The following is a 24,315-nucleotide window of genomic DNA, read 5'->3' on the forward strand; positions in this document are numbered from 1 at the left end:
CAAAGATTCAATAGTGATGCTGAGGTTGAAGTCTACGTGCGAAATTGAATGCAGACACGAACTACATCTTTCTACGTGGAAGGAATTGCCTATTCGCTGGGAAAAATGTGTTTCCAAATTAGGAAATTATGTAGTAATCTTTTTTGCGTTTGAAATAATAAATTACCAAAAAGTCTCGTTTATATTTGATTAACCTTAATCTATGAGCACTTTCGAATCATAGTGGGCTACTTAAAACGGGCATTGCACAGCATATTGCAGACATTCTTATAGTGGCACGTGGCATGGATACAATCGCTTGTGAGTGAGGAGGTATGTCCCCTTTTATGAATATGAAGAACGAGGCAGCTGAATTCTGTTAATTGATTCGTATTTCATGATAATTTTAATTTACGAAAAACATTGAGAAATAATGGTGCAAATGTCGCAATTAATCATTTAATTGACTGGTGAAAAACGTATTAAAATTCGTGAGATTGAGTTTATCGCATTCAGAAAAACTGGCAAATACATAGTCCTTTGATACATCACAAATTATGTCATTTTTGACATTCATCTTATGTCATGTTTTAAACTGACATTTCTCATATGAGAAGACTAACTTTTCTCTTTCAAACATTTTCAGGAGCCATATTCACCGAAGATCAGAGGAACACAAGCATCGAATTGTCTTTCAAGTACGCAGTATATAAAATCAACAAAGACAGAGATTTGTTACCTAATACCACCCTCGTCTATGACATCCAATATGTGCCTAGAGATGATAGCTTCAGGACATCGAAAAAAGGTAAGCTCATTTGAATTTATAATATCATAATGTACATGATATGGTTTCCACGAAAAGTAAATCTTGAAGGGAGAGCAATGAGAGGTTTTTATGAACAGTATGCAGACTTATTGAGGGTATCAAAAAGATTTTCAGAATCATATATCAGGATGGATTGAGTTAGCAAACATCTAATAATTTGAATCTCATGAATGCAACTTTGTTGGATAACACTCAGACTGTTCATAAGTATCTATGCTGAACCCCAACGCAGAGTTCATGTCCAATAATTGAAAAAGTTGACAACATGAAGTATTTGGGTGTATATGTGGACCAACACCTGCGATGAGAAGAATATATTGACAACACAGTTAAGAGACTCAATAAGTTACTATACAGTGTGTCTCACTTCTCATGGAAACACCCCCGTATCTTCCGTAATATTCGAGGTAGAACGATGAAACTCTCAGGACTGATGGAAATGCTCAAAATGCACCTACCACCTGAATGGGGTTGGCCAAAGTGATATAGACTGTCCGCCACTCGCGATGGAACACCCCATTTTTACGGTAAAACATATTAGGGGGCAAAATAGGCTCAAAATTTCTTCAGATTCGTGATCAAGACTACCAACTCACTACGAAAACACTTTTTTCCTGGAAAAAATTTAGTCTTGAAAAATCCGAATTTGTCTCAGTTCTTATGGAAACCCCCGTATTTTCCGTAATATTCGAGGTAGAACGATGAAACTCTCAGGACTGATGGAAATTCTCATAATGCACCTACCTCCTGAATGGGATTGGCCAAAGTTATATACACTGTCCGCCACTCGCGATGGAACACCCCGTTTTTACGGTGAAACATATTAGGGGACAAAATAGGCTCAAAATTCCTTCAGATTCGTGATCAGGATTACCAACTCACTACGAATACACTTTTTTCCCAAAAAACTTTCTTTCAGTCGTGAAAAATCCGAATTTGTCTCACTTCTTATGGAAACCCCCCCGTATCTTCCGTAATATTCGAAGTGGAACGATGAAACTCTCAGGACTGATGGAAATGCTCAAAATCCACCTACCATCTGAATGGGGTTGGCCAAAGTGATATACACTGTCTGCCACTCGCGATGGAACACCACATTTTTACGGTAAAACATATTATGGCGCAAAATAGTTCGCTTCCAATACCTGAACCCCTTCATTCTATCTGGAGAGTACTCTCAGGTATGAAAAATACAGATGCTGTGAGATGCTATCATCCATTTTGAGCCTATCTGAGGAAAATGTCACAGCACCACATTCTCAGATTATCGAGATAGTGTGAAGCAGTGTATGAAAAATTATCGATGGCGGCGTCTATTATAACTATTATATTATTCGTAAAACTAATTCTGGTTGCTGAACATCCAAATTCTATCCCAACCAGAAGTGAGAGCTCTTGATTGATAAGCAAAAACTGCAAAAAATGGAAAAAATCTATATTCAAAGGTTCACATCTCGAAAACTGTACAATTCTGAGCTATGGCTGTGGACACTTTCAATCAGCACATCAAGAACTACAACATACCAAAATTTCGGCAAAATTCAAGGCAAGCCATTTCTCATAAGAAATGTGCGGGGGTCGTTTATCAAAATATTGAGGAAACATTTTACCATTCGAAACAAAATCAATCTGCATACTCATTGCAACACCGAAACAACTGTTAATTTTTGAAGAAAAAATCGCACTCAGTGAACAGGTAGAATTTAGATTATTTTACCTACTTGCTGAATTGTTGTCTGAAATCATTTGAAGGGATTGAATTACATCAGTTCCATTGAATCATGCGGTGCCCTGAAATCACCATGGAAAACCGTTGCTCATTGATATTTCCTGTCAACCTGACAATATTGTTGAAAGATCTTGTTGTATCAACCCCCAGACCAGTTTTCATTGCATTTGTTGTTTCTAGTTGTTGTTCTTTGAACCACCGTTGTTCCTGTTGTTTCTGCCGTGTTTTTGTTCCCATTGTGTTTATTGTTCCTGTGTTCCAGTTGTTTTCTGTTCGTGAGTTCCTGTTCATATTTTAATATTTCTGAAGTTCCCATTTTAACTGATATCAGCTCATTTTGATTGACAAAGTCCAACATGACACGTCTGTCACTTGAAGCAAAAATTGAAATTGTTTTAATTGTTGGTGAAGGGGTGAGGTCTTATCGTGAAGCGGCCGCTGAATTTAATAGAAGACACCCGCTACAGGTAGCTGTACACCCTGGAACTGTACATAAAATATCTAATCTATTCGTGAGCACCGGCCAAGTAACAAAGGACAGAAAAATTGTAAAACATCATATTGATTATGATACGATATTGGCGGCTCATCAAGCTGATCCTAGAATTAGTTTGAGAAACTATCGCTTCAACTCAATATGAGCCGCAGTAAAATATGGAGGTGTTTAAAGAGGCATAAAATGCATGCGTTCAAACCCAAATTTTCACATACTTTGCACTAAGGAGATGAAATCCGCCGTATGGAGTATTGTTTATGGATACAGGGAAATTATCTCAATGACAGGACTTTTTTGAAGTATATCTTATACAGTGATGAGGCTACCTTTACCACGAATGGTGTTGTATCTTCCCGGAACATGAGGTTTTGGGGCTAAACAAAATCCAAATTGGGTGGTGAATTGTAGAGACCAAATATCTCAGAAAGTTGATGTGTAGTGTGGTATCCTGAACGAAAATATTATCGGACCATTTTTTTTCGATCAAAATTTAAACGGACGACTGACTATTCGTTGATTTTCTCAAAAATGCATTTTCCGATGTGTTGGAAGAACTTACTACCTTTGGATGTGAGACACAGCATGATTTTTCAGTTAGATGGTTCACCAGTTCACAATAGTGACATAACAAGGGTTTGGTTGAATAGGAATCTACCTATGAAATGGATAAGACCCAATAGCCCTCTCGTAGTATGGCCACCACGATCCCCAGATTCAACTCCACTGGATTTTTATTCATGGGGAAACTTGAAAAATAAAGTTTATAAGGATAGGCCAACAAATAAGGAAGATCTCCGTGCAAGAATTATACAAGCGTGTAGAGAAATCACACCTACAGAACTGAGAAGAGTTGGAGGAAATAATAGAAATTGATTGTTCTGTTTTTTAATTGAAAATATGATTTTGAAAGTAGTACTTCGAAAGAATTTTGAACTGCATAACATTTTTCGCCACAAAATATCCTGTTTTTTTTTTAAATAATGGGAAAATGAGAATATGAACTAACATTAACCATCCTGAAACCTCATTGATTACATATTTCCGTTCCTCGTACAAAATTACCATTTTCTCTCTTATTGAGAAGGAATAACTTTCCTGGCAACAAAATAAAAAATAAATTATTTATGTAAAAACAAAAGTCGAGTTTCTCTTAAACAATTTCGTTCATGTTTCGATGTCAAAACCAAAAAAAAATCTACTTTAATTATTACGGAAGATACGGGGGTGTTTTCATGAGAAGTGAAACAAATTTGGATTTTTCAGGACTGAAATTTTTTCAGGAAAAAAGTGTTCTCGTAGTAAGTTGGTAGTCCTGATCACGAATCTGAAGGAATTTTTAGCCTATTTTGCCCCTAATATGTTTTACCGTAAAAATGGGGTGTTCCATCGCGAGTGGCGGACAGTGTATATCACTTTGGCCAACCCCATTCAGGTGGTAGGTGCATTTTGAGCAGTTCCATCAGTCCTGAGAGTTTCATCGTTCCACCTCTAATATTACGGAATAAATTTTATCAAATCAGAAATATGAATAATAAAAAACTTTCACTCACGATTTACAACTCACTCGTGGAATCTTTATTGAGATACTGTATCATTATGTGGGGTGGTCTCAGTAAAACACTATTACACGTTATAGAGATCATGCAAAATACCATATCAAAAATAATTTTCAAGAAAAATAAAAGATACTCAACTGAAGACCTCTACAAAGAAACTGATGTAAGAAAACGCCATACCTATCAATGGTTAATATGGATGCAAGATACCTCCATCTCTCAGATATGTCATACTTACAACACGTACTGAATCTGAGCAGAAAATACATGTTTTCCTCTGAAGACTAACACACACAAAGAAATTCATGTCCTACTTTATGCTTGAACAGTCAAAGTTATTTCATACCAAATAATATAATCCCTGACAAACATTGCTGACGAATGTCTGGAAAACGCAGTCTGGTCAGATGATTTCCAAAACTCATACGTCGTGTCAATATTCAAAAGAGGAGATGATATGCAGCACTGCAACTAACTATGATACAGTTCGTCATTATTATCTCCTAACAATCCTATAAGACGTGAGTGTCAGAGGAAAGAGACTTGAACTATTCAGGAGCTATATAGAAAAGGAAACACAAAAAGTGATAATAGTCGATGAACTCAACGAACAAACAGAAATAGAGTATGGTGTACCACAAGGAACCATTCTAGGCCCAATACTCTCCAACCTTTATATAAACAGTATGTTTACTTTGAACTGAAATGGTAAAATTATAGGATATGCTGACGAACAGCAATATTTTATGAGACAGAAAGTTGAAGTCTGAGCTGAAGAAGATTATGAGCATATGAAAAACTACTTTGAGCATAGGCTGTTAACTGTCAACCTTGAAGAGACCAATTATTTTGCTTTCTGCTGCGATAAATCCACTACTACCAATTGTCAACCACTTGAAATACAAACCGCATGTGATACAAGTATCATCATCAAATCTGTAACCAAAATGAAATATGTGGGATTGATCTCAGGCTCACACCTGGGATGGGATCTACAAATAAAATATGTGACAAAACATTTGAAATCTATAAAATTCAAATTAAAATTTTTTAAAAACTACTTACAATTGAAACACCTTGAAACTCATATTGTCCTCTGATAGGAAGTAACACGATCTGGCATACTACTTTGGTTGACAACACTACGAATACATATGAGCTAATTTTGCAGAAAAATTCTGAAAATGATCAAAAACTTATCAGATCAATTGTACAAACCCTGTCAAGTAATGGATATGATACAGCTATAGGAATCACAAGTTAAAAGGTAAGACCTCTTTAGTCCTAAGCTCGCACAAGTTTCTCAACTTCTAAGAGTTGTCGTTCGTATGGGGGCGACAGCTGATTAACGTAAAAACAGATTTCAAAACAGATTTTTTATATTATTCTTGTGCGAATATTGAATATCACTTCAACAAAAAACAGCAGATATTTGGTAGCGTTTATAAAAACCTACTGTACTTTTCATTTAATTTTTATTTCACCGAAGGTAATCCTATTTGATTTTAAAGAAAGTTTCCTGAGGAGTAGGCAATCCAATTTACACCTTTTGCCTCGCTAAGATTTTCACTTCTCAATACACATTCAGTGTGACCCATTTTTAATGGAAACACCCCCCTAAAATTTGAAGTTGTGAATCGATTTTAATATTTTTTTTTCAAATGTCAAGTAATAAAAGGTCTACCTTGGAACAAAATTTGAAATGTTTATTGAAGTTTCAGGGCATACTACATATTTTTTCTTAGTCGAAAATCGAGATTTTTCATTAGCGATTTTTTTATTGAAAAAATCACTACGCCACTGGATTCAGAGTGCCTCTAAATAGGTGTGACCAAAATTTCATGAAAAAATATTCATTATTAACAAAGTTATGACAACTCAAAAATTTGAAAACTCACACAGCTAACAGTCACAATATATCATTTTTTTTATTATTTCAACAATAAAGTGCCGCCAGATAAACAAATAACGTAAATATTTTTGATGAAAATAACGGAATTACATTCACACAATTCAACTAACAATGAAGCAAAAAATTTTAATAAACGTAACTAATTACTAATTATAGAAATGTTTCGATTCAGTGCAACAATTAATTCTAACTCATATTCTAGTAGCATCTACTAATCCACCACGTATTTCGATACATGTGTCGTAGCGCTTACGAATGTTTCTGATTACGTTCCTTGGTTCTTGAGGGCTAATATCTGCACATACCTGTCGAATTCTTGCACAAAATTCATTTCTATCTCTTGAGCGGTTTTTGTAAACCTTCAGTGTGAGAAGTCCCCAGAGAAAAAAGTCCAAAACTGTGAGGTCTGGAGATCTGGGTGGTCACTCTATAAACGGACTACCACGGCCTATCCATCAGTTTGGAAAATGTTCGTTAAGCCATTGCCTCACAGCTCTGGCAAAATGAACTGAACACCCATCTAACTAGACAATCAGATTTGATCGTTCATTGATTGGCAGCTCGTGAATACCATCCCAAAACTCTCTGTTTAAAAATTCTAGAAACCTCTGCGCATTAATGTTGTCCTCAAGAAGGAAAGGACCAATAATTCGTTCGTTCAATATCCCACACTTGACGTGTTGATTTTTTGGAAATACTGGCTTAAACAGTTTATTACCCAGTTAGGATTATCCGCTGCCCAATAGCGACAATTCTGTGATGACACTACTCCATTTGTAGTGAAAGTGGCTTCGTCAGTATATAAAATATTTTTTAGGAAATTTCTATTGTTTAAAATTCCCCTTGGGCCCATAAACAATATTCCAGGCGTCTTGCTTCGTCGCCTTCTTGAAGTGTGTGTAAAAATTTTGGCTTGAAAGGTTTAATATTCTTTGCCTTGAGACATCCCCGGATAGTTTCTCGTAGAATATTCAAATCTAAAGTGGCATTCATTATACTGGCAGTAGGATTATTTCCGAAATAATCTAAAATTATTTGATCATTCCTGTCATTCCTGTTTCGTCTTTGTACAGGATTACTTTTTAACATCATTTTTGATACTGCACCAGTTTCATTGAATATTTTATTTATTTTATTTACCGTACCGCAGCTAATACGAGGAAGATTTGGATGTCACTCATCAAATACTCTACAAACCTCTCTAGCACTTCTAACGTATCTCCCGAAAGGCGTACAATTTCAATTTTCTCTCTTACGCTCAATCTTGCAGTCATAACACAAAATAATTCGAAGAACTGTAAGGTGAATATTGTTGACAATAGTACACTTAAATCTTTCACAAATGTCAAACTGTAATATCATTTTCATGGTAAGTAAGATTCAAATTGAAATATTAGGTCTTAGTTTTAGTTAATTTGCGTGAAAACTTGAATGTAATTCCGTTATTTTCATTAAAAATATTTACGCTATTTGTTTTTTTATTCATCTGGCGGCACTTTATTGTTGAAATCATAAAAAAAATATTCTCATGGCTATATCTGTTGATACAGGGTGTTTTTTGTAATTGTTAGCTGTGTGAGTTTTCGAATTTTTGAGTTGTCATAACTTTATTAATAATGAATATTCTTTCATGAAATTCTGGTCACACCTGTTTAGAGGCACTCTGAATCCAGTAGCGTAGTGATTTTTTCAATAAAAAAATCGCTAATAAAAAATCCCGATATTCGTCTAAGAAAAAATATCGTAGTATGCCCTGAAACTTTAATTAAAATTTCAAATTCTGTCTCAAAAATATTAAAATCGGTTGACAACTTCAAATTTTAGGGGGGTGTTTCCATTAAAAATGGGTCACACTATATATAACCCGATCGTATGCAAATAACTTACTTTTGTAACTGATGAGCTGAAAATAATAAAATATTTGGAAGTTCATCAATCAAACAAAATCAGATGAATGAATTAAATTCCGCAAATTTGTCAAATATTGATAACAAAAAAGTCCCAATATAAAAATTCCGGTGAGACATTCAAATTGTCGACATTCACTAGAAACCATTTCATACTTGTTCACGATACACCTGAGCCTGAGTGATGAAAGTACATCTCATCTACTATAATTCAATTTCAGCGTGTCGTCAAATGGAATTCGGAGTTCAAGCAATTTTCGGTCCATCAGATCCAGTATTGGGAGCGCATATTCAGAGCATTTGTGAAGCACTCGACGTTCCCCACATCGAGGCACGAATTGAGTTCGAGCCGATGTCCAAAGAGTTGTCAATCAATTTACATCCGAGCCAACAAAATATGAACAGAGCGTTCAAAGACTTAATGATATTCCTCAATTGGACAAAGGTGGCCATCATATATGAAGAGGACTATGGTGAGTTCGATTTTTGACTATTCAATAATATATATTCCCTATCACGAATTTTTATTTCTTATTTATCAGGTCTAACCAACTACTGAAGATGAAATCTTCAGCATCATGAATAGCATAAAATCTGAAGCATATGGGGTAAATGATATTAATATAAGTATCATAAAAAATTGTTGTCCTTTCATTATAACGGTACTAACTCACATAATAAACGAATGCATAAGTCAAAGTTATTTTCCTAATGCATGGAAATGTCGAAAATTTATACCCCTACCAAAAAATAATCGACCACAAAATTTTAATTATTCAAGGGCAATAAGTATTCTCCCGACATGTTCCAAAGTTATAGAGAAAGTAATGGAAAATCAAATGCGCGATTTCATTAATCGTTACAATATTTTGCCACATGAACAGTCAGGTTTAGAAAAGGTAATACTTGTGCAACAGCATTATTAGAGATCGTAGATGACATAATTGAAGCTATACAGGGTGTCCCTGGACTTCCTCTTTTCCTCTCGGGAATGTATAGATGGGGTCAAAATATCACCAGTACTTCATATAACTTTTTTTCCTAAATGTCTTCGTAACCAAGGTACGGGCCCTCGAAGTTAGAAAATAAAAAATGTTTTTCTTTGATAACTTTTCAAGTGAATATTCAAAATCATCCAAATTTTGGTAATTGACTAAACAAATGAATTCCGTCGATGAGCTTCCATGCAGCAGTCAGTTGTTTTGCTACAAAGTCAGGAACGGACTACCCCCGATGGTCCACACCCCAAAACTTTAAAATGACAGATATTTTTCAATATTTTTCAACAAAATAAGGTTACTTGGACAATTTTATGAATAAAAGTACTCGTGTGGAAAGTCGATCGGAGCAACGAGTCTTGATAAAAATGTAGTTCTACTCGACGACATCAAACCCGCTCGTCCACCATTATTTGAAATGAATAATTATTTATCAAAGCAGAAATAATAATGATAACGTTAATTCAACAACATTTATAACAGGAATAATACAAAGTATGCTAAAATGAAGTCGTAAACAAAAAGTACAGTACCTATATGGAAGTTTAAGTCACAATTGTGATAGCAGATATTTTTTCAAAAGAAATATCAAGTTCTGTAGATTCGTGGTGTTTTTAAACTAACAAGCTATTCCATATTTTGTATGTACATAATACGTGTGGAATAATCACGTTTCGTGTTGATCAGTTATCTGAATCTCATGAAACTCAACATTCGAATGTTTCAAATTCTTCTTCACAGCTAAACTGTTGAGGAGTTTCACTGATAATTATAATTTTATGGGAGAAATTCTTTAACACGAATCTAAATTTAGCTGGAAAACCGCACATCGGAAAAAATATTTACTATACTAATAAAAAGCAAACGAATGAACTACAAAAACGGCTGCACATGATCAGGTGAAAAATATCCTGGGAATAATATTTCTTTCACAGATGTTGACAAAAAAACCTTTTAGAAAGTTTTGATAAAAAATGAGAAACTGGAATGGGATTTTGTTTTGTTGAGTGGTGCGTTGTCATATGACTATCATTGTATTGTCAATATTCTATAGGATATTTTGAATTTTTTTGATATGGCCGAACAGTTTACATTCAATGAATATGCAGATATGCATGTATTTTATGGACGAGCATTTTGTAATGCTGCAGAAGCTCGTCGTCTGTATTCCGAGCATTTTCCCAATCGAACGGTACCGTCAAGAGAAACATTCGAGCGTGTCGATCGCAGCTTGAGGGAGAAAGGTATGTAATAATTGATAATTAATTTGAGCACGTTGTTTCATTTCGATATTATTGTAGGTACAGTTTTGCTAAAACGAGGTGGTGAGGGTGCTCCTAGGACTGTACGTACGTCGCTGATGATCCTTCAATGAGCATCAGAAATCTATCAGAACAGTTCCATACATCCAAGTCCACTATTCATAGAATAATTAGGGAACAACTGCTCCACCCATTTCACATCCAGAAGGTATATGCCATGACACCTCAAAATTTTCCAGCACGACTGGAATATGCCAATTGGTTCATGGATAGGCAAAGAGAGGATATGACTTTTATTAATCGTGTTTTATTCACTGATGAAGCAGGTTTCAGTAGAGATGGAATTATCAACTCTCATAATCTCCATATATGGGCCGAAGAAAATCCCCATGGGATATTGCAAACCAAACACCAACGGAAATTCAACGTGAATGTTTGGGCTGGTATCATAGGAAACCATCTTATAGGACCATTCGTTCTACAGGACCGATTGAATGGAGGACGTTATTTGGAGTTCATTCAGAACGATTTGAATGGACTTTTGGAACATGTTCCATTGCAAACCCGAAGAGATATGTGGTTAGGCATGATGGCGCTCCTCCTCATTTTAGTTTGATTGTGCGTGACCATCTAAACCATATTTTCCGCAATAGATGGATTGGTAGAGGTGGGCCATATTCATGGCCATCGCGCTCTCCGGATTTAAATCCAATGGATTTATTTCTGTGGACGCATCTAAAAAGCCTTGTTTACGCTACACCTATTCACACAAGAAATGCTTTGTTGAATAGAATAACATTACATTGTGAAGCCATACGAAACGACCATGGAATGCTATTTCAAGTACAGAGAGGGTGTCTTCGCAGACTAAGAAAATGTATAGAGAGAGAAGGTGGTCATATCGAGCAGTTTCTGTAGCGGATTTTTCATTTCTGTTTGCTCTTGAGGCTCTTGAGTTTCGTTAGTTAAACGTGTTTGCATTATAAAAATTCGTTATGAACATTTTACCTATCATTTCCATTTTCCTTAAAAACTAATATTTTCGAATAATGGTAGACATCTCAGGATAAATGTTGTTGAATTAACGTTATCATTATTATTTCTGCTTTGATAATTATTCATTTCAAATAATGGTGGACGAGCGGGTTTGATGTCGTCGAGTGAAACTACATTTTTATCAAGACTCGTTGCTCCGATCGACTTTCTCACGAGTACTTTTATTCATAAAATTGTCCAAGTAACCTTAATTTGTTGAAAAATATTGAAAAATATCTGTCATTTCAAAGTTTTGGGGTGTGGACCATCGGGGGTAGCCCGTTCCTGACTTTGTAGCAAAACAATTGACTCCTGCATGAAAGCTCATCAAAGGAATTCATTTGTTTAGTCAATTACCAAAATTTGGATGATTTTGAATATTCACTTGAAAAGTTATCAAAGAAAAACATTTTTCATTTTGTAACTTCGAGGGCCCGTTACTTGGTAACGAAGGATTTTAGGAAAAAAAGTTATATGAAGTACTGGTGATATTTTGAGCTCATCTATACATTCCCGAGAGGAAAAGAGGAAGTCCAGGGACACCCTGTAGATAAAAATTAAGCCATCATTTTGATTCTGTTGGAAACTGGTGTATTTCCAGAAATATCGAAAATCGCTGTAGTGAAACCTCTCTATAAGTCAGGAACTTAAAGTTCCCTCACAAATTATAAACCTATTTCAGTTATTTCGAATATTAGTAAAATAATAGAAAAAATTATAAAAAAACGAATTTTCAGTTTTGTACAAAAGTACAATTGAATTTCTGATAATCAATTTGGTTTTATGGAGGGTAAATCAACACAAGATGCAATGGCCGATTTATTCAAAAAGATGTACGCAGCGGTAGACACAAAGGAACCGGCCATCTGTGTCTTCATTGATTTGGCAAAAGCCTTCGATACTGTGAGCCATCCAGATTTGATGAAGTCCCTCGAAAATATAGGATTCAGGGGAAAATCATGGGATTTAATAAATAGCTATTTGAATAATGTGTACAAATAGATGACACCCTGAGTAACAATAAAGCTATTCGTTATGGAGTTCCACAGGGCACTGTTTTAGGACCTATTCTTTCCATACTTTATATCAATGAGATGTTTAACCTACCCTTTCCTGGAGATATAACTGGCTTTGCTGATGACACGGTTGTTTTTTTCAAAGATCGAGACTGGAACACTCTGAAAGAGAAAATCCAAAATGCACTACCAGTTTTATTCAAGTTCTTCAATAGCAAACTTCTGACAGTAAATGTTGGTGAAACAGTATATTTACCACTGACCAGTTATGAACCAAACTTACCCGATTTCGACCGAATTGAAGTTAGAATTGAAAACCAATCTATGCTTCTGATGGAAAACAGAACTGTTGAATATCTCGGTATCACAATAGATAGTCATTTGAGATAGGATGCTCACATCTGTAACATAATAAAAAACTCCGATTCTTTTTGAGTAAATTCAAATATTTTAAAAAAAATTTGATATACATCACCTTCGCACCATGTATTATACACTTATTCAAACACACATCAATTATGGAATCATTGCTTGGGGTGGTGTAACTAACAACTACCTGAAAAATCTCGAGACACTACAGAAATGGCTCATAAAAATTATACTCGGTAAAAAACGAGACAATTCTAGTAATGATCTTTATAGGGAATCAGGGTTTCTTGATATAAGCCAAACTTTTTTACTCCCACTCTTAGTATACCAAAGAAAATATATTTCATCAAGCAAACACGTACATCATATATACAACACTCGATTTAAGAAAGAAGCCTTAAAAGTACCTAAGATGACTAAAACTATAGGACAGAGATGTTATGTTTTTCTTGCTCCCAAACTATTCAATAAAATTCCAACTGAAATTAAGAATCTCAATTCACTGTCCCTATTTAAGCGGGAAGCCAAGAAATGGATCAATATGGAACCAAGAAATGAGATACACTCTTTGATAGACCTCAAAAATGCAAATTGAAATGTATCCATGTTCTAAAATCGTATCTACTTGTGTATCATTTGTAAAATTATAAATTTCATTCAGCATATCAATTATATACAGGGTGTCCCTGGACTTCCTCTTTTCCTCTCGGGAATGTATAGATGGGGTCAAAATATCACCAGTACTTCATATAACTTTTTTTCCTAAAATCCTTCGTTACCAAGTAACGGGCCCTCGAAGTTACAAAATGAAAAATGTTTTTCTTTGATAACTTTTCAAGTGAATATTCAAAATCATCCAAATTTTGGTAATTGACTAAACAAATGAATTCCGTCGATGAGCTTTCATGCAGGAGTCAGTTGTTTTGCTACAAAGTCAGGTGCTACAAAGTCAGGTGTGGACCCCCGATGGTCCACACCCCAAAACTTTGAAATGACAGATATTTTTCAATATTTTTCAACAAAATAAGGTTACTTGGACAATTTTATGATTAAAAGTACTCGTGTGGAAAGTCGATCGGAGCAACGAGTCTTGGTAAAAATGTAGTTCTACTCGACGACATCAAACCCGCTCGTCCACCATTATTTGAAATGAATAATTATCAAAGCAGAAATAATAATGATAACGTTAATTCAACAACATTTATAACAGGAATAATACAAAGTATGCTAAAATGAAGTCGTAAACAAAAAGTACAGTACCTATATGGAAGTTTAAGTCACAATTGTGATAGCAGATATTTTTTCAAAAGAAATATCAAGTTCTGTAGATTCGTGGTGTTTTTAAACTAACAAGCTACTCTACTATGAAATATCGAATTCATTCCATATTTTGTATGTACATAATACGTGTGGAATAATCGTGTTGATCAGTTATCTGAATCTCATGAAACTCAACATTCGAATGTTTCAAATTCTTCTTCACAGCTAAACTGTTGAGGAGTTTCACTGATGATTATAATTTTATGGGAGAAATTCTTAAACACGAATCTAAATTTAGCTGAAAAAACGCACATCGGAAAAAATATTTACTATACTAATAAAAAGCAAACGAATGAACTACAAAAACGGCTGCACATGATCAGGTGAAAAATATCCAGGGAATAATTATGTTCCATTTCTTTCACAAATGTTGACAAGAAACCTTTTAGAAAGTTTTGATAAAAAATGAGAAACTGGAATGCGATTTTGTTTTGTTGAGTGGTGCGTTGTCATATGACTATCATTGTATTGTCAATATTCTATAGGATATTTTGAATTTTTTTGATATGGCCAAACAGTTTACATTCAATGAATATGCAGATATGCATGTATTTTATGGACGAGCATTTTGTAATGCTGCAGAAGCTCGTCGTCTGTATTCCGAGCATTTTCCCAATCGAACGGTACCGTCAAGAGAAACATTCGAGCGTGTCGATCGCAGCTTGAGGGAGACAGGTATGTAATAATTGATAATTAATTTGAGCACGTTGTTTTATTTCGATATTATTGTAGGTACAGTTTTGCCAAAACGAGGTGGTGAGGGCGCTCCTAGGACTGTACGTACCGTTGTATTGGAGGAAAATATTTTGGAAGTCGTCGCTGATGATCCTTCAATGAGCATCAGAAATCTATCAGAACAGTTCCATACATCCAAGTCCACTATTCATAGAATAATTAGGGAACAACTGCTCCACCCATTTCACATCCAGAAGGTACATGCCATGACACCTCAAGATTTTCCAGCACGACTGGAATATGCCAATTGGTTCATGGATAGGCAAAGAGAGGATATGACTTTTATTAATCGAGTTTTATTCACTGATGAAGCAGGTTTCAGTAGAGATGGAGTTATCAACTCTCATAATCTCCATATATGGGCCGAAGAAAATCCCCATGGGATATTGCAAACCAAACACCAACGGAAATTCAACGTGAATGTTTGGGCTGGTATCATAGGAAACCATCTTATAGGACCATTCGTTCTACAGGACCGATTGAATGGAGAACGTTATTTGGAGTTCATTCAGAACGATTTGAATGGACTTTTGGAACATGTTCCATTGCAAACCCGAAGAGATATGTGGTTCATGCATGATGGCGCTCCCCCTCATTTTAGTTTGATTGTGCGTGACCATCTGAACCATATTTTCCACAATAGATGGATTGGTAGAGGTGGACCATATTCATGGCCATCGCGGTCTCCGGATTTAAGTCCATTGGATTTCTTTCTGTGGGGGCATCTAAAAAGCCTTGTTTACGCTACACCTATTCACACAAGAGATGCATTGTTGAATAGAATAACATTACATTGTGAAGCCATACGAAACGACCCTGGAATGCTATTTCAAGTACAGAGAGGGTGTCTTCGCAGACTAAGAAAATGTATAGAGAGAGAAGGTGGTCATATCGAGCAGTTTCTGTAGCGGATTTTTCATTTCTGTTTGCTCTTGAGGCTCTTGAGTTTCGTTAGTTAAACGAGTTTGCATTATAAAAATTCGTTATGAACATTTTACCTATCATTTCCATTTTCCTTAAAAACTAATATTTTCGAATAATGGTAGACATCTCAGGATAAATGTTGTTGAATTAACGTTATCATTATTATTTCTGCTTTGATAATTATTCATTTCAAATAATGGTGGACGAGCGGGTTTGATGTCGTCGAGTGAAACTACATTTTTATCAAGACTCGTTGCTCCGATCGACTTTCCACACGAGTACTTTTATTCATAAAATTGTCCAAGTAACCTTAATTTGTTGAAAAATATTGAAAAATATCTGTCATTTCAAAGTTTTGGGGTGTGGACAATCGGGGGTAGTCCGTTCCTGACTTTGTAGCAAAACAACTGACTCCTGCATGAAAGTTCATCGAAGGAATTCATTTGTTTAGTCAATTAACAAAATTTGGATGATTTTGAATATTCACTTGAAAAGTTATCAAAGAAAAACATTTTTCATTTTGTAACTTCAAGGGCCCGTTACTTGGTAACGAAGGATTTTATGAAAAAAAGTTATATGAAGTACTGGTGATATTTTGACCCCATCTATACATTCTCGAGAGGAAAAGAGGAAGTCCAGGGACACCCTGTATATATGTGACTGTGCTTCAATTAGTATTATCGATTTTCTTAATTTTTTTCTCATTAGTATTTTAATATTATGTGATTGTGTTTGTGTTTGTTTACTAGCTTGTGAGACAGAGAGAATTTTTGTATCATTAGAATTTTTTTCGAAAACACCTATAAATGAGTGACACGCTCAAATTTTGCTAATAATAGGCTATATATTTGTCAATAAAATTTTATTTGCTATAAAAATATCAATCTTCGAAACACAAACAATGTCTTTAACAGTTTTATGAGTGCAAAAGTGGAATTTTAAAATGGCTTCAACCTTTCTATTTGTTAGTTTTCAGTTGGTTACCTATCTATAATATTTTTTTAGTGACCAATACAAAATTACTTCTTGCGCCTTCAAGAAAACATTTTCAATGTTTTTTTATTTTATTGTTATCGTTTTCGGCTGCATTATATTTCAAAACGCTTACATGGAACTACTAAAATACTCTTATAAAATTGTTTTCTGATTATTTTATAAGTATCGTTTGAATATTTTGCAAAAGTGCAGTGAGAGAAGTCTTTACAAAACTACTTTTAAGAGTGTTAGAAAAATTTTATAGTAACTGCCAAAATGTTTATAAAACTGTTTTGTAGTGTTTGTAAAAGGCCTCACCAAATATTGATAAAGACTATAATGTTTTATAAAACGGTGCCAATTTCGTATTCATAGCTGTTTTATAAACACATTGAAAACATTTCTGGGAGAAATACAGTTTTATAATTTGTTTCTTCGAAACGTTTCCGCAACTATTATGAAATACGAAATTGCTAGTTGGGGGTACATCCTGGCCTGCAAGGTCCCCCAACCTAACCCCAATAGACTTTTTTCTTTGGGGATATATCAAGAGTCAAGTGCACTCTCATGATTTTTCAATTGAATAAGATTTGCTAAGATTGGTTACTGCTTCCTTTAATAATATTGTTCCGAATATGTTAACTCAGGTTTTAAATTCGTCTGTGAAACGAGCGTACTCGTGCTCAGAAAATAATGGCGAGTAATTTGAACAGTTAATATAAGTTTCTGTTTATTTTCTATAATTCATATTAGCTCCTTGTTATAACATTACAATTATATTTTATAAACTAAGTGAACTTTTGATATTGCTGTGATCACAATGTAAAATGGAGTCGTGTACAACCCAACTAGCAATTTCGTATTTTATAATAGTTGCGGAAACGTTTCGGAGAAACAAATTATAAAACTGCATTCCTCCCAGAAATGTTTTCTAAATATTTATAAAACTACTATAAATAGGAAATTGGCACCGTTTTATAAAACATTATAGTCATTATCAATATTTTGTAAGGCCTTTTACAAACACTACAAAACAGTTTTATAAACATTTTGGCAGTTACTATAAAATTTGTCTAACAGTCTTAAAAAGCAGTTTTGTAAAGACTTTCCTCACTACACTTTTGCAACATATTCAAGCGAAACTTATAAAATAATCAGAAGACAATTTTATAATAGTTTTTAGTAGTTCCAAGTAGGCGTTATAAAATATAATTTAGCCAAAAACGATAACAGTAAAATAAAAAAGTGTTGAAAATGTTTTCTTGAAGATGCAAGAAGTAATTTTATATTGGACACTAGGAAAATATAATAGATATGTCACCAACTGAAAACTAACAAATAGAAAGGTTGAAGCCATTTTAAAATTTCACTTCTGCACTCATAAAACTTAAAAAGACATTGTTTGTGTTTCGAAGATTGATATTTTTACTGCAAATGAAATTTTATTGACAAATATATAGCCTATTATTAGCAAAATTTAAGCGCGCCACTCATTTATAAATGTTTTCGGTAAAATTATCAATTGTACAAAAATTCACTCTGCCGAAGTATTAATTTTCTAGTCACAAACTCAACTCACTTCATTCTAAATAATACAATGTTATATTTATGTATTTTTCAGCTGTCAATATCACTATATGTGCGGTATTTCATATTTTCAACTCATCTAATTTCAGTATCCCGGATCGCTATCATTCAAAATGGTGTCATTCTATAAAATGAATTGGTATCAGTAGCAAGCATTTCAACGTATTTTAGCTACTATGTTATCCCTATAAAACTGTTAAGAAACACTTAGTTCTGAGAGTGATGGTATTGAGGCAGAGTCGGACTACTTTTAAAGCTATAGGTTTCTAAAAAAGTGCTTGTATGAATAAAAGATTTCTCACATATAGTTTGGATAAATATTATCTGTCTTTGATGTTTTGACTAAAAAGTTTCTTTTATCGATTATAAAGGCTAAACGACGGGTTTTAACCATTATAATAACCTTTTCCTGTTTTTCGCAAGAAAGAATTGAAGCACTAGGTTAGGTAGGATACTTTGGAGTATTTTTTTCAGTATTTTCAATATACAGGGCGACTCAAAAAGCTTTCAGAAAGTTTTTTTATGGAACACCAAGTCATTTCTTCGTCTATTTGAAGCACCTCGAACTGGATCTAAAACTATTATATACCCCCCAATAAATGCTCAAAATGGCCACCATTGAGTTATCGTTCATTTTTATTCATATATTCGGGAAACAAACAGAAAAATCCACTACAGTATCCACACAATGGAATTATTATCAAATTGAAAATATAAATTAATACACTAATATATGCATATCATAGTGTCTAAAATTAAGGGTGGGTAAATAATAACCAACTCTTATGGCCAAAAATTTATGCCGATAAGCTAATACGAATCCACAATTTTATGACCGAAGCCAGTTGGTTTACAATGATGTATAAACTGAAACGAAGTCATTTGATGACCTACCAAATTGCTGAAGAAGAACTATTGGAACGAATGCTGAAGAATGACGATACAGAACAAAAAAAATTATCAATTCTATGCAACCCAAAAAGCAAGCAGGGTTATTTTCATTCTAACAAGTTGTCATAGAAAGTGTGAAAAAGCCAGAGTTATGTATCTTTTATGGGACACTCTCTACATGACAGTAGGTATTAGTTATTCGAGGAGTTATTTCTGAATACTTTCTGTAAAGCATACCTTGCTGTATCTGTATCTGAATTTGTCATCATTCAAAGGGTTGTAACACGAAACTGCTTCACTCAGAACAAAATATTCAGGTTTTTTAAATAGATAACTAAAAACTGAAACTTAAAAGTGCAAACCCTTTGTATTTTACAGTCTTCCAAATTGTGAATAATAAGGTTGATTTACTAAACCCAATGCCTTGAAAATATTGAATTTACTTACGGGATACCTATACTCAATAAAAATCAAATATTTAGAAGTTACTGAAGAAATAATTTCCACCACGATATCGACGGTGTCCAATTTGAATAACTAAATAAAAATATTCTTACTATACACAACCAAAATTTTGAAGATTTTTTCAAAGCTGTGATTATAGGATCGAATCGATTTCAGCTGGTTGTTCTTAAATGCTGCATTTTATTCTTGGTGGTAGCAAATATACAGGGTGTCCCTGGATTTCCTCTTTTCCTCTCGGGAATGTATAGATGGGGTCAAAATATCACCAGTACTTCATATAACTTTTTTTCCTAAAAGTCTTCGTAACCAAGTTACGGGCCCTCGAAGTTACAAAATGAAAAATGTTTTTCTTTGATAACTTTTCAAGTGAATATTCAAAATCATCCAAATTTTGGTAATTGACTAAACAAATGATTTCCTTCGATGAGCTTTCATGCAGGAGTCAGTTATTTTGCTACAAAGTCAGGAACGGACTACCCCCGATGGTCCACACCCCAAAACTTTGAAATGACAGATATTTTTCAATATTTTTCAACAAATTAAGGTTACTTGGACAATTTTATGAATAAAAGTACTCGTGTGGAAAGTCGATCGGAGCAACGAGTCTTGATAAAAATGTAGTTTCACTCGACGACATCAAACCCGCTCGTCCACCATTATTTGAAATGAATAATTATCAAAGCAGAAATAATAATGATAACGTTAATTCAACAACATTTACCCTGAGATGTCTACCATTATTCGAAAATATTAGTTTTTAAGGAAAATGGAAATGATAGGTAAAATGTTCATAACGAATTTTTATAATGCAAACACGTTTAACTAACGAAACTCAAGAGTCTCAAGAGCAAACAGAAATGAAAAATCCGCTACAGAAACTGCTCGATATGACCACCTTCTCTCTCTATACATTTTCTTAGTCTGCGAAGACACCCTCTCTGTACTTGAAATAGCATTCCAGGGTCGTTTCGTATGGCTTCACAATGTAATGTTATTCTATTCAACAATGCATCTCTTGTGTGAGTAGGTGTAGCGTAGACAAGGCGTTTTAGATGCCCCCACAGAAAGAAATCCAATGGATTTAAATCCGGAGACCGCGATGGCCATGAATATGGCCCACCTCTACCAATCCATCTATTGTGGAAAATATGGTTCAGATGGTCACGCACAATCAAACTAAAATGAGGAGGAGCGCCATCATGCATAAACCACATATCTCTTCGGGTTTGCAATGGAACATGTTCCAAAAGTCCATTCAAATTGTTCTGAATGAACTCCAAATAACGTTCTCCATTCAATCGGTCCTGTAGAATGAATGGTCCTATAAGATGGTTTCCTATGATACCAGCCCAAACATTCACGTTGAATTTCCGTTGGTGTTTGGTTTGCAATATCCCATGGGGATTTTTTTCGGTCCATATATGGAGATTATGAGAGTTGATAACTCCATCTCTACTGAAACCTGCTTCATCAGTGAATAAAACTCGATTAATAAAAGTCATATCCTCTCTTTGCCTATCCATGAACCAATTGGCATATTCCAGTCGTGCTGGAAAATCTTGAGGTGTCATGGCATGTACCTTCTGGATGTGAAATGGGTAGAGCAGTTGTTCCCTAATTATTCTATGAATAGTGGACTTGGATGTATGGAACTGTTCTGATAGATTTCTGATGCTCATTGAAGGATCATCAGCGACGGCTTCCAAAATATTTTCCTCCAATACAACGGTACGTACAGTCCTAGGAGCGCCCTCACCACCTCGTTTTGGCAAAACTGTACCTACAATAATATCGAAATAAAACAACGTGCTCAAATTAATTATCAATTATTACATACCTGTCTCCCTCAAGCTGCGATCGACACGCTCGAATGTTTCTCTTGACGGTACCGTTCGATTGGGAAAATGCTCGGAATACAGACGACGAGCTTCTGCAGCATTACAAAATGCTCGTCCATAAAATACATGCATTGAATGTAAACTGTTCGGCCATATCAAAAAAATTCAAAATATCCTATAGAATATTGACAATACAATGATAGTCATATGACAACGCACCACTCAACAAAACAAAATCGCATTCCAGTTTCTCATTTTTTATCAAAACTTTCTAAAAGGTTTTTTTGTCAACATCTGTGAAAGAAATGGAACATAATTATTCCCTGGATATTTTTCACCTGATCATGTGCAGCCGTTTTTGTAGTTCATTCGTATGCTTTTTATTAGTATAGTAAATATTTTTTCCGATGTGCGTTTTTTCAGCTAAATTTAGATTCGTGTTAAAGAATTTCTTCCATAAAATTATAATTATCAGTGAAACTCCTCAACAGTTTAGCTGTGAAGAAGAATTTGAAACATTCGAATGTTGAGTTTCATGAGATTCAGATAACTTATCAACACGAAACGTGATTATTCCACACGTATTATGTACATACACAATATGGAATGAATTCGATATTTCATAGTAGAGTAGCTTGTTAGTTTAAAAACACCACGAATCTACAGAACTTGATATTTCTTTTGAAAAAATATCTGCTATCACAATTGTGACTTAAACTTCCATATAGGTACTGTACTTTTTGTTTACGACTTCATTTTAGCATACTTTGTATTATTCCTGTTATAAATGTTGTTGAATTAACGTTATCATTATTATTTCTGCTTTGATAATTATTCATTTCAAATAATGGTGGACGAGCGGGTTTGATGTCGTCGAGTAGAACTACATTTTTATCAAGACTCGTTGCTCCGATCGACTTTCCACACGAGTACTTTCATTCATAAAATTGTCCAAGTAACCTTATTTTGTTGAAAAATATTGAAAAATATCTGTCATTTCAAAGTTTTGGGGTGTGGACCATCGGGGGTAGTCCGTTCCAGACTTTGTAGCAAAACAACTGACTCCTGCATGAAAGCTCATCGACGGAATTCATTTGTTTAGTCAATTACCAAAATTTGGATGATTTTGAATATTCACTTGAAAAGTTATCAAAGAAAAACATTTTTCATTTTGTAACTTCGAGGGCCCGTAACTTGGTTACGAAGACTTTTAGGAAAAAAAGTTATATGAAGTACTGGTGATATTTTGACCCCATCTATACATTCCCGAGAGGAAAAGAGGAAGTCCAGGGACACCCTGTATATTAGCAAAAGCAGTTTGATTTTATAACAGTTATATTAGTGTTTTTGTGAAATTGTGAAATTATCATTGAAGTGACAATATGGCAATGAAAATAAAATAGTGTCTGAAAGCATTCTAATAAAATAATTTCATTAATGCTACAGGAAACAGTTATAAAATGAGCTTGAAATAGTTTTATAACTATCATAAAAATCTTGCAGAAAAGTGTTATGAAACTGCTACATAACAATTTACTTTTATAGGAAAATAAGTTTTATAAGTTAGTTGTAAAAACGTTTCTGTGATAATTTCCTGACTATTTTATAATGGTTTTTCAATTTTATTTCATAAACGTTTCTATGACAAATTTATAAAACACTTTCATTGCCTACAACTATATTGTCTTCACCGAGCATCAAATCAATCAGCATTTTGGAAGTGATTATAAAATATTAATAAAATAAAACTGTTTGTAACACCATGGAATTATAAAACAACTTTGCTAGTTGGGAGGGTATACTTTAGTTTCAGCCCATATAAAAATAAAAAGTTGATGATGTTTTCTAAAAGACGAAACGTCGCAGAAATTTTCTGATTACGTTATCGTGTAGTCCTTACAATGTGTCCATGGTAAAGTGCTATTTGTTTTACATTTTCTTTGAAAATGAAGTTAGACGAAAATAAAAACGAAATTCTTAAATTTCGGTTTTTATCGGATGTCTCCGAAAAAACTCGGAATTTCAAAACTTTCAAATGGCACATTATTAGTCACATTGATGCGCTACTTTTCTCTAATTCAATCGACCCCGTACCACTTACCGTTTCCTAAATCCCCATACTGTTCATTTTTATCGTGACACCTTGTATATGAAAATGTGAGTTGGGTGAATGAAAATATCTATGAAAATAACTCTGAGAATTGAAATGCCATAATCAAAATGATTGTATGAGTCTTTTTGCTATTTGTGGAGGTATATTCAATAGTCTATAATAATCATTGATGATAAGGTGGAAATTCAAACCTCCCTTATGAATTCCTTTCTAGAAGTTAGTTATTACGTGAGTTAACTTCCTACAAATTTACTTTCCATTTCTGTTCAATTGCATGGGGTATTCACGGAGCTGGAAATTAATTGAATATTCCGTTCTCTCCGATTTTTCGTTCTCTTGTCGTATACGATGAAACTCCACGAATTTGTTCTTGTTGAAT

The 24,315-nt window shown here is 34.3% G+C and overlaps 1 protein-coding gene across 1 annotated transcript in view; it reads left to right on the forward strand.

Moving 5' to 3' along the window:
• Positions 1-24,315, forward strand: part of LOC111516189 (glutamate receptor ionotropic, kainate 2) — a 213,017-nt gene that overhangs the window by 25,361 nt on the left and 163,341 nt on the right. The window contains exons 2-3 of the mRNA XM_074186656.1: positions 626-787; positions 8,630-8,881. Of these exons, the coding sequence (XP_074042757.1) occupies positions 626-787; positions 8,630-8,881 (414 nt within the window). The remainder of the gene's footprint in view (positions 1-625; positions 788-8,629; positions 8,882-24,315) is intronic.

The sequence above is a fragment of the Leptinotarsa decemlineata genome, unplaced genomic scaffold (assembly GCF_025532065.1).
Source record: "Leptinotarsa decemlineata unplaced genomic scaffold, Ldec_3_MD MMD2_P_RNA_scaffold_4, whole genome shotgun sequence".
Taxonomy (NCBI): domain Eukaryota; kingdom Metazoa; phylum Arthropoda; class Insecta; order Coleoptera; family Chrysomelidae; genus Leptinotarsa; species Leptinotarsa decemlineata.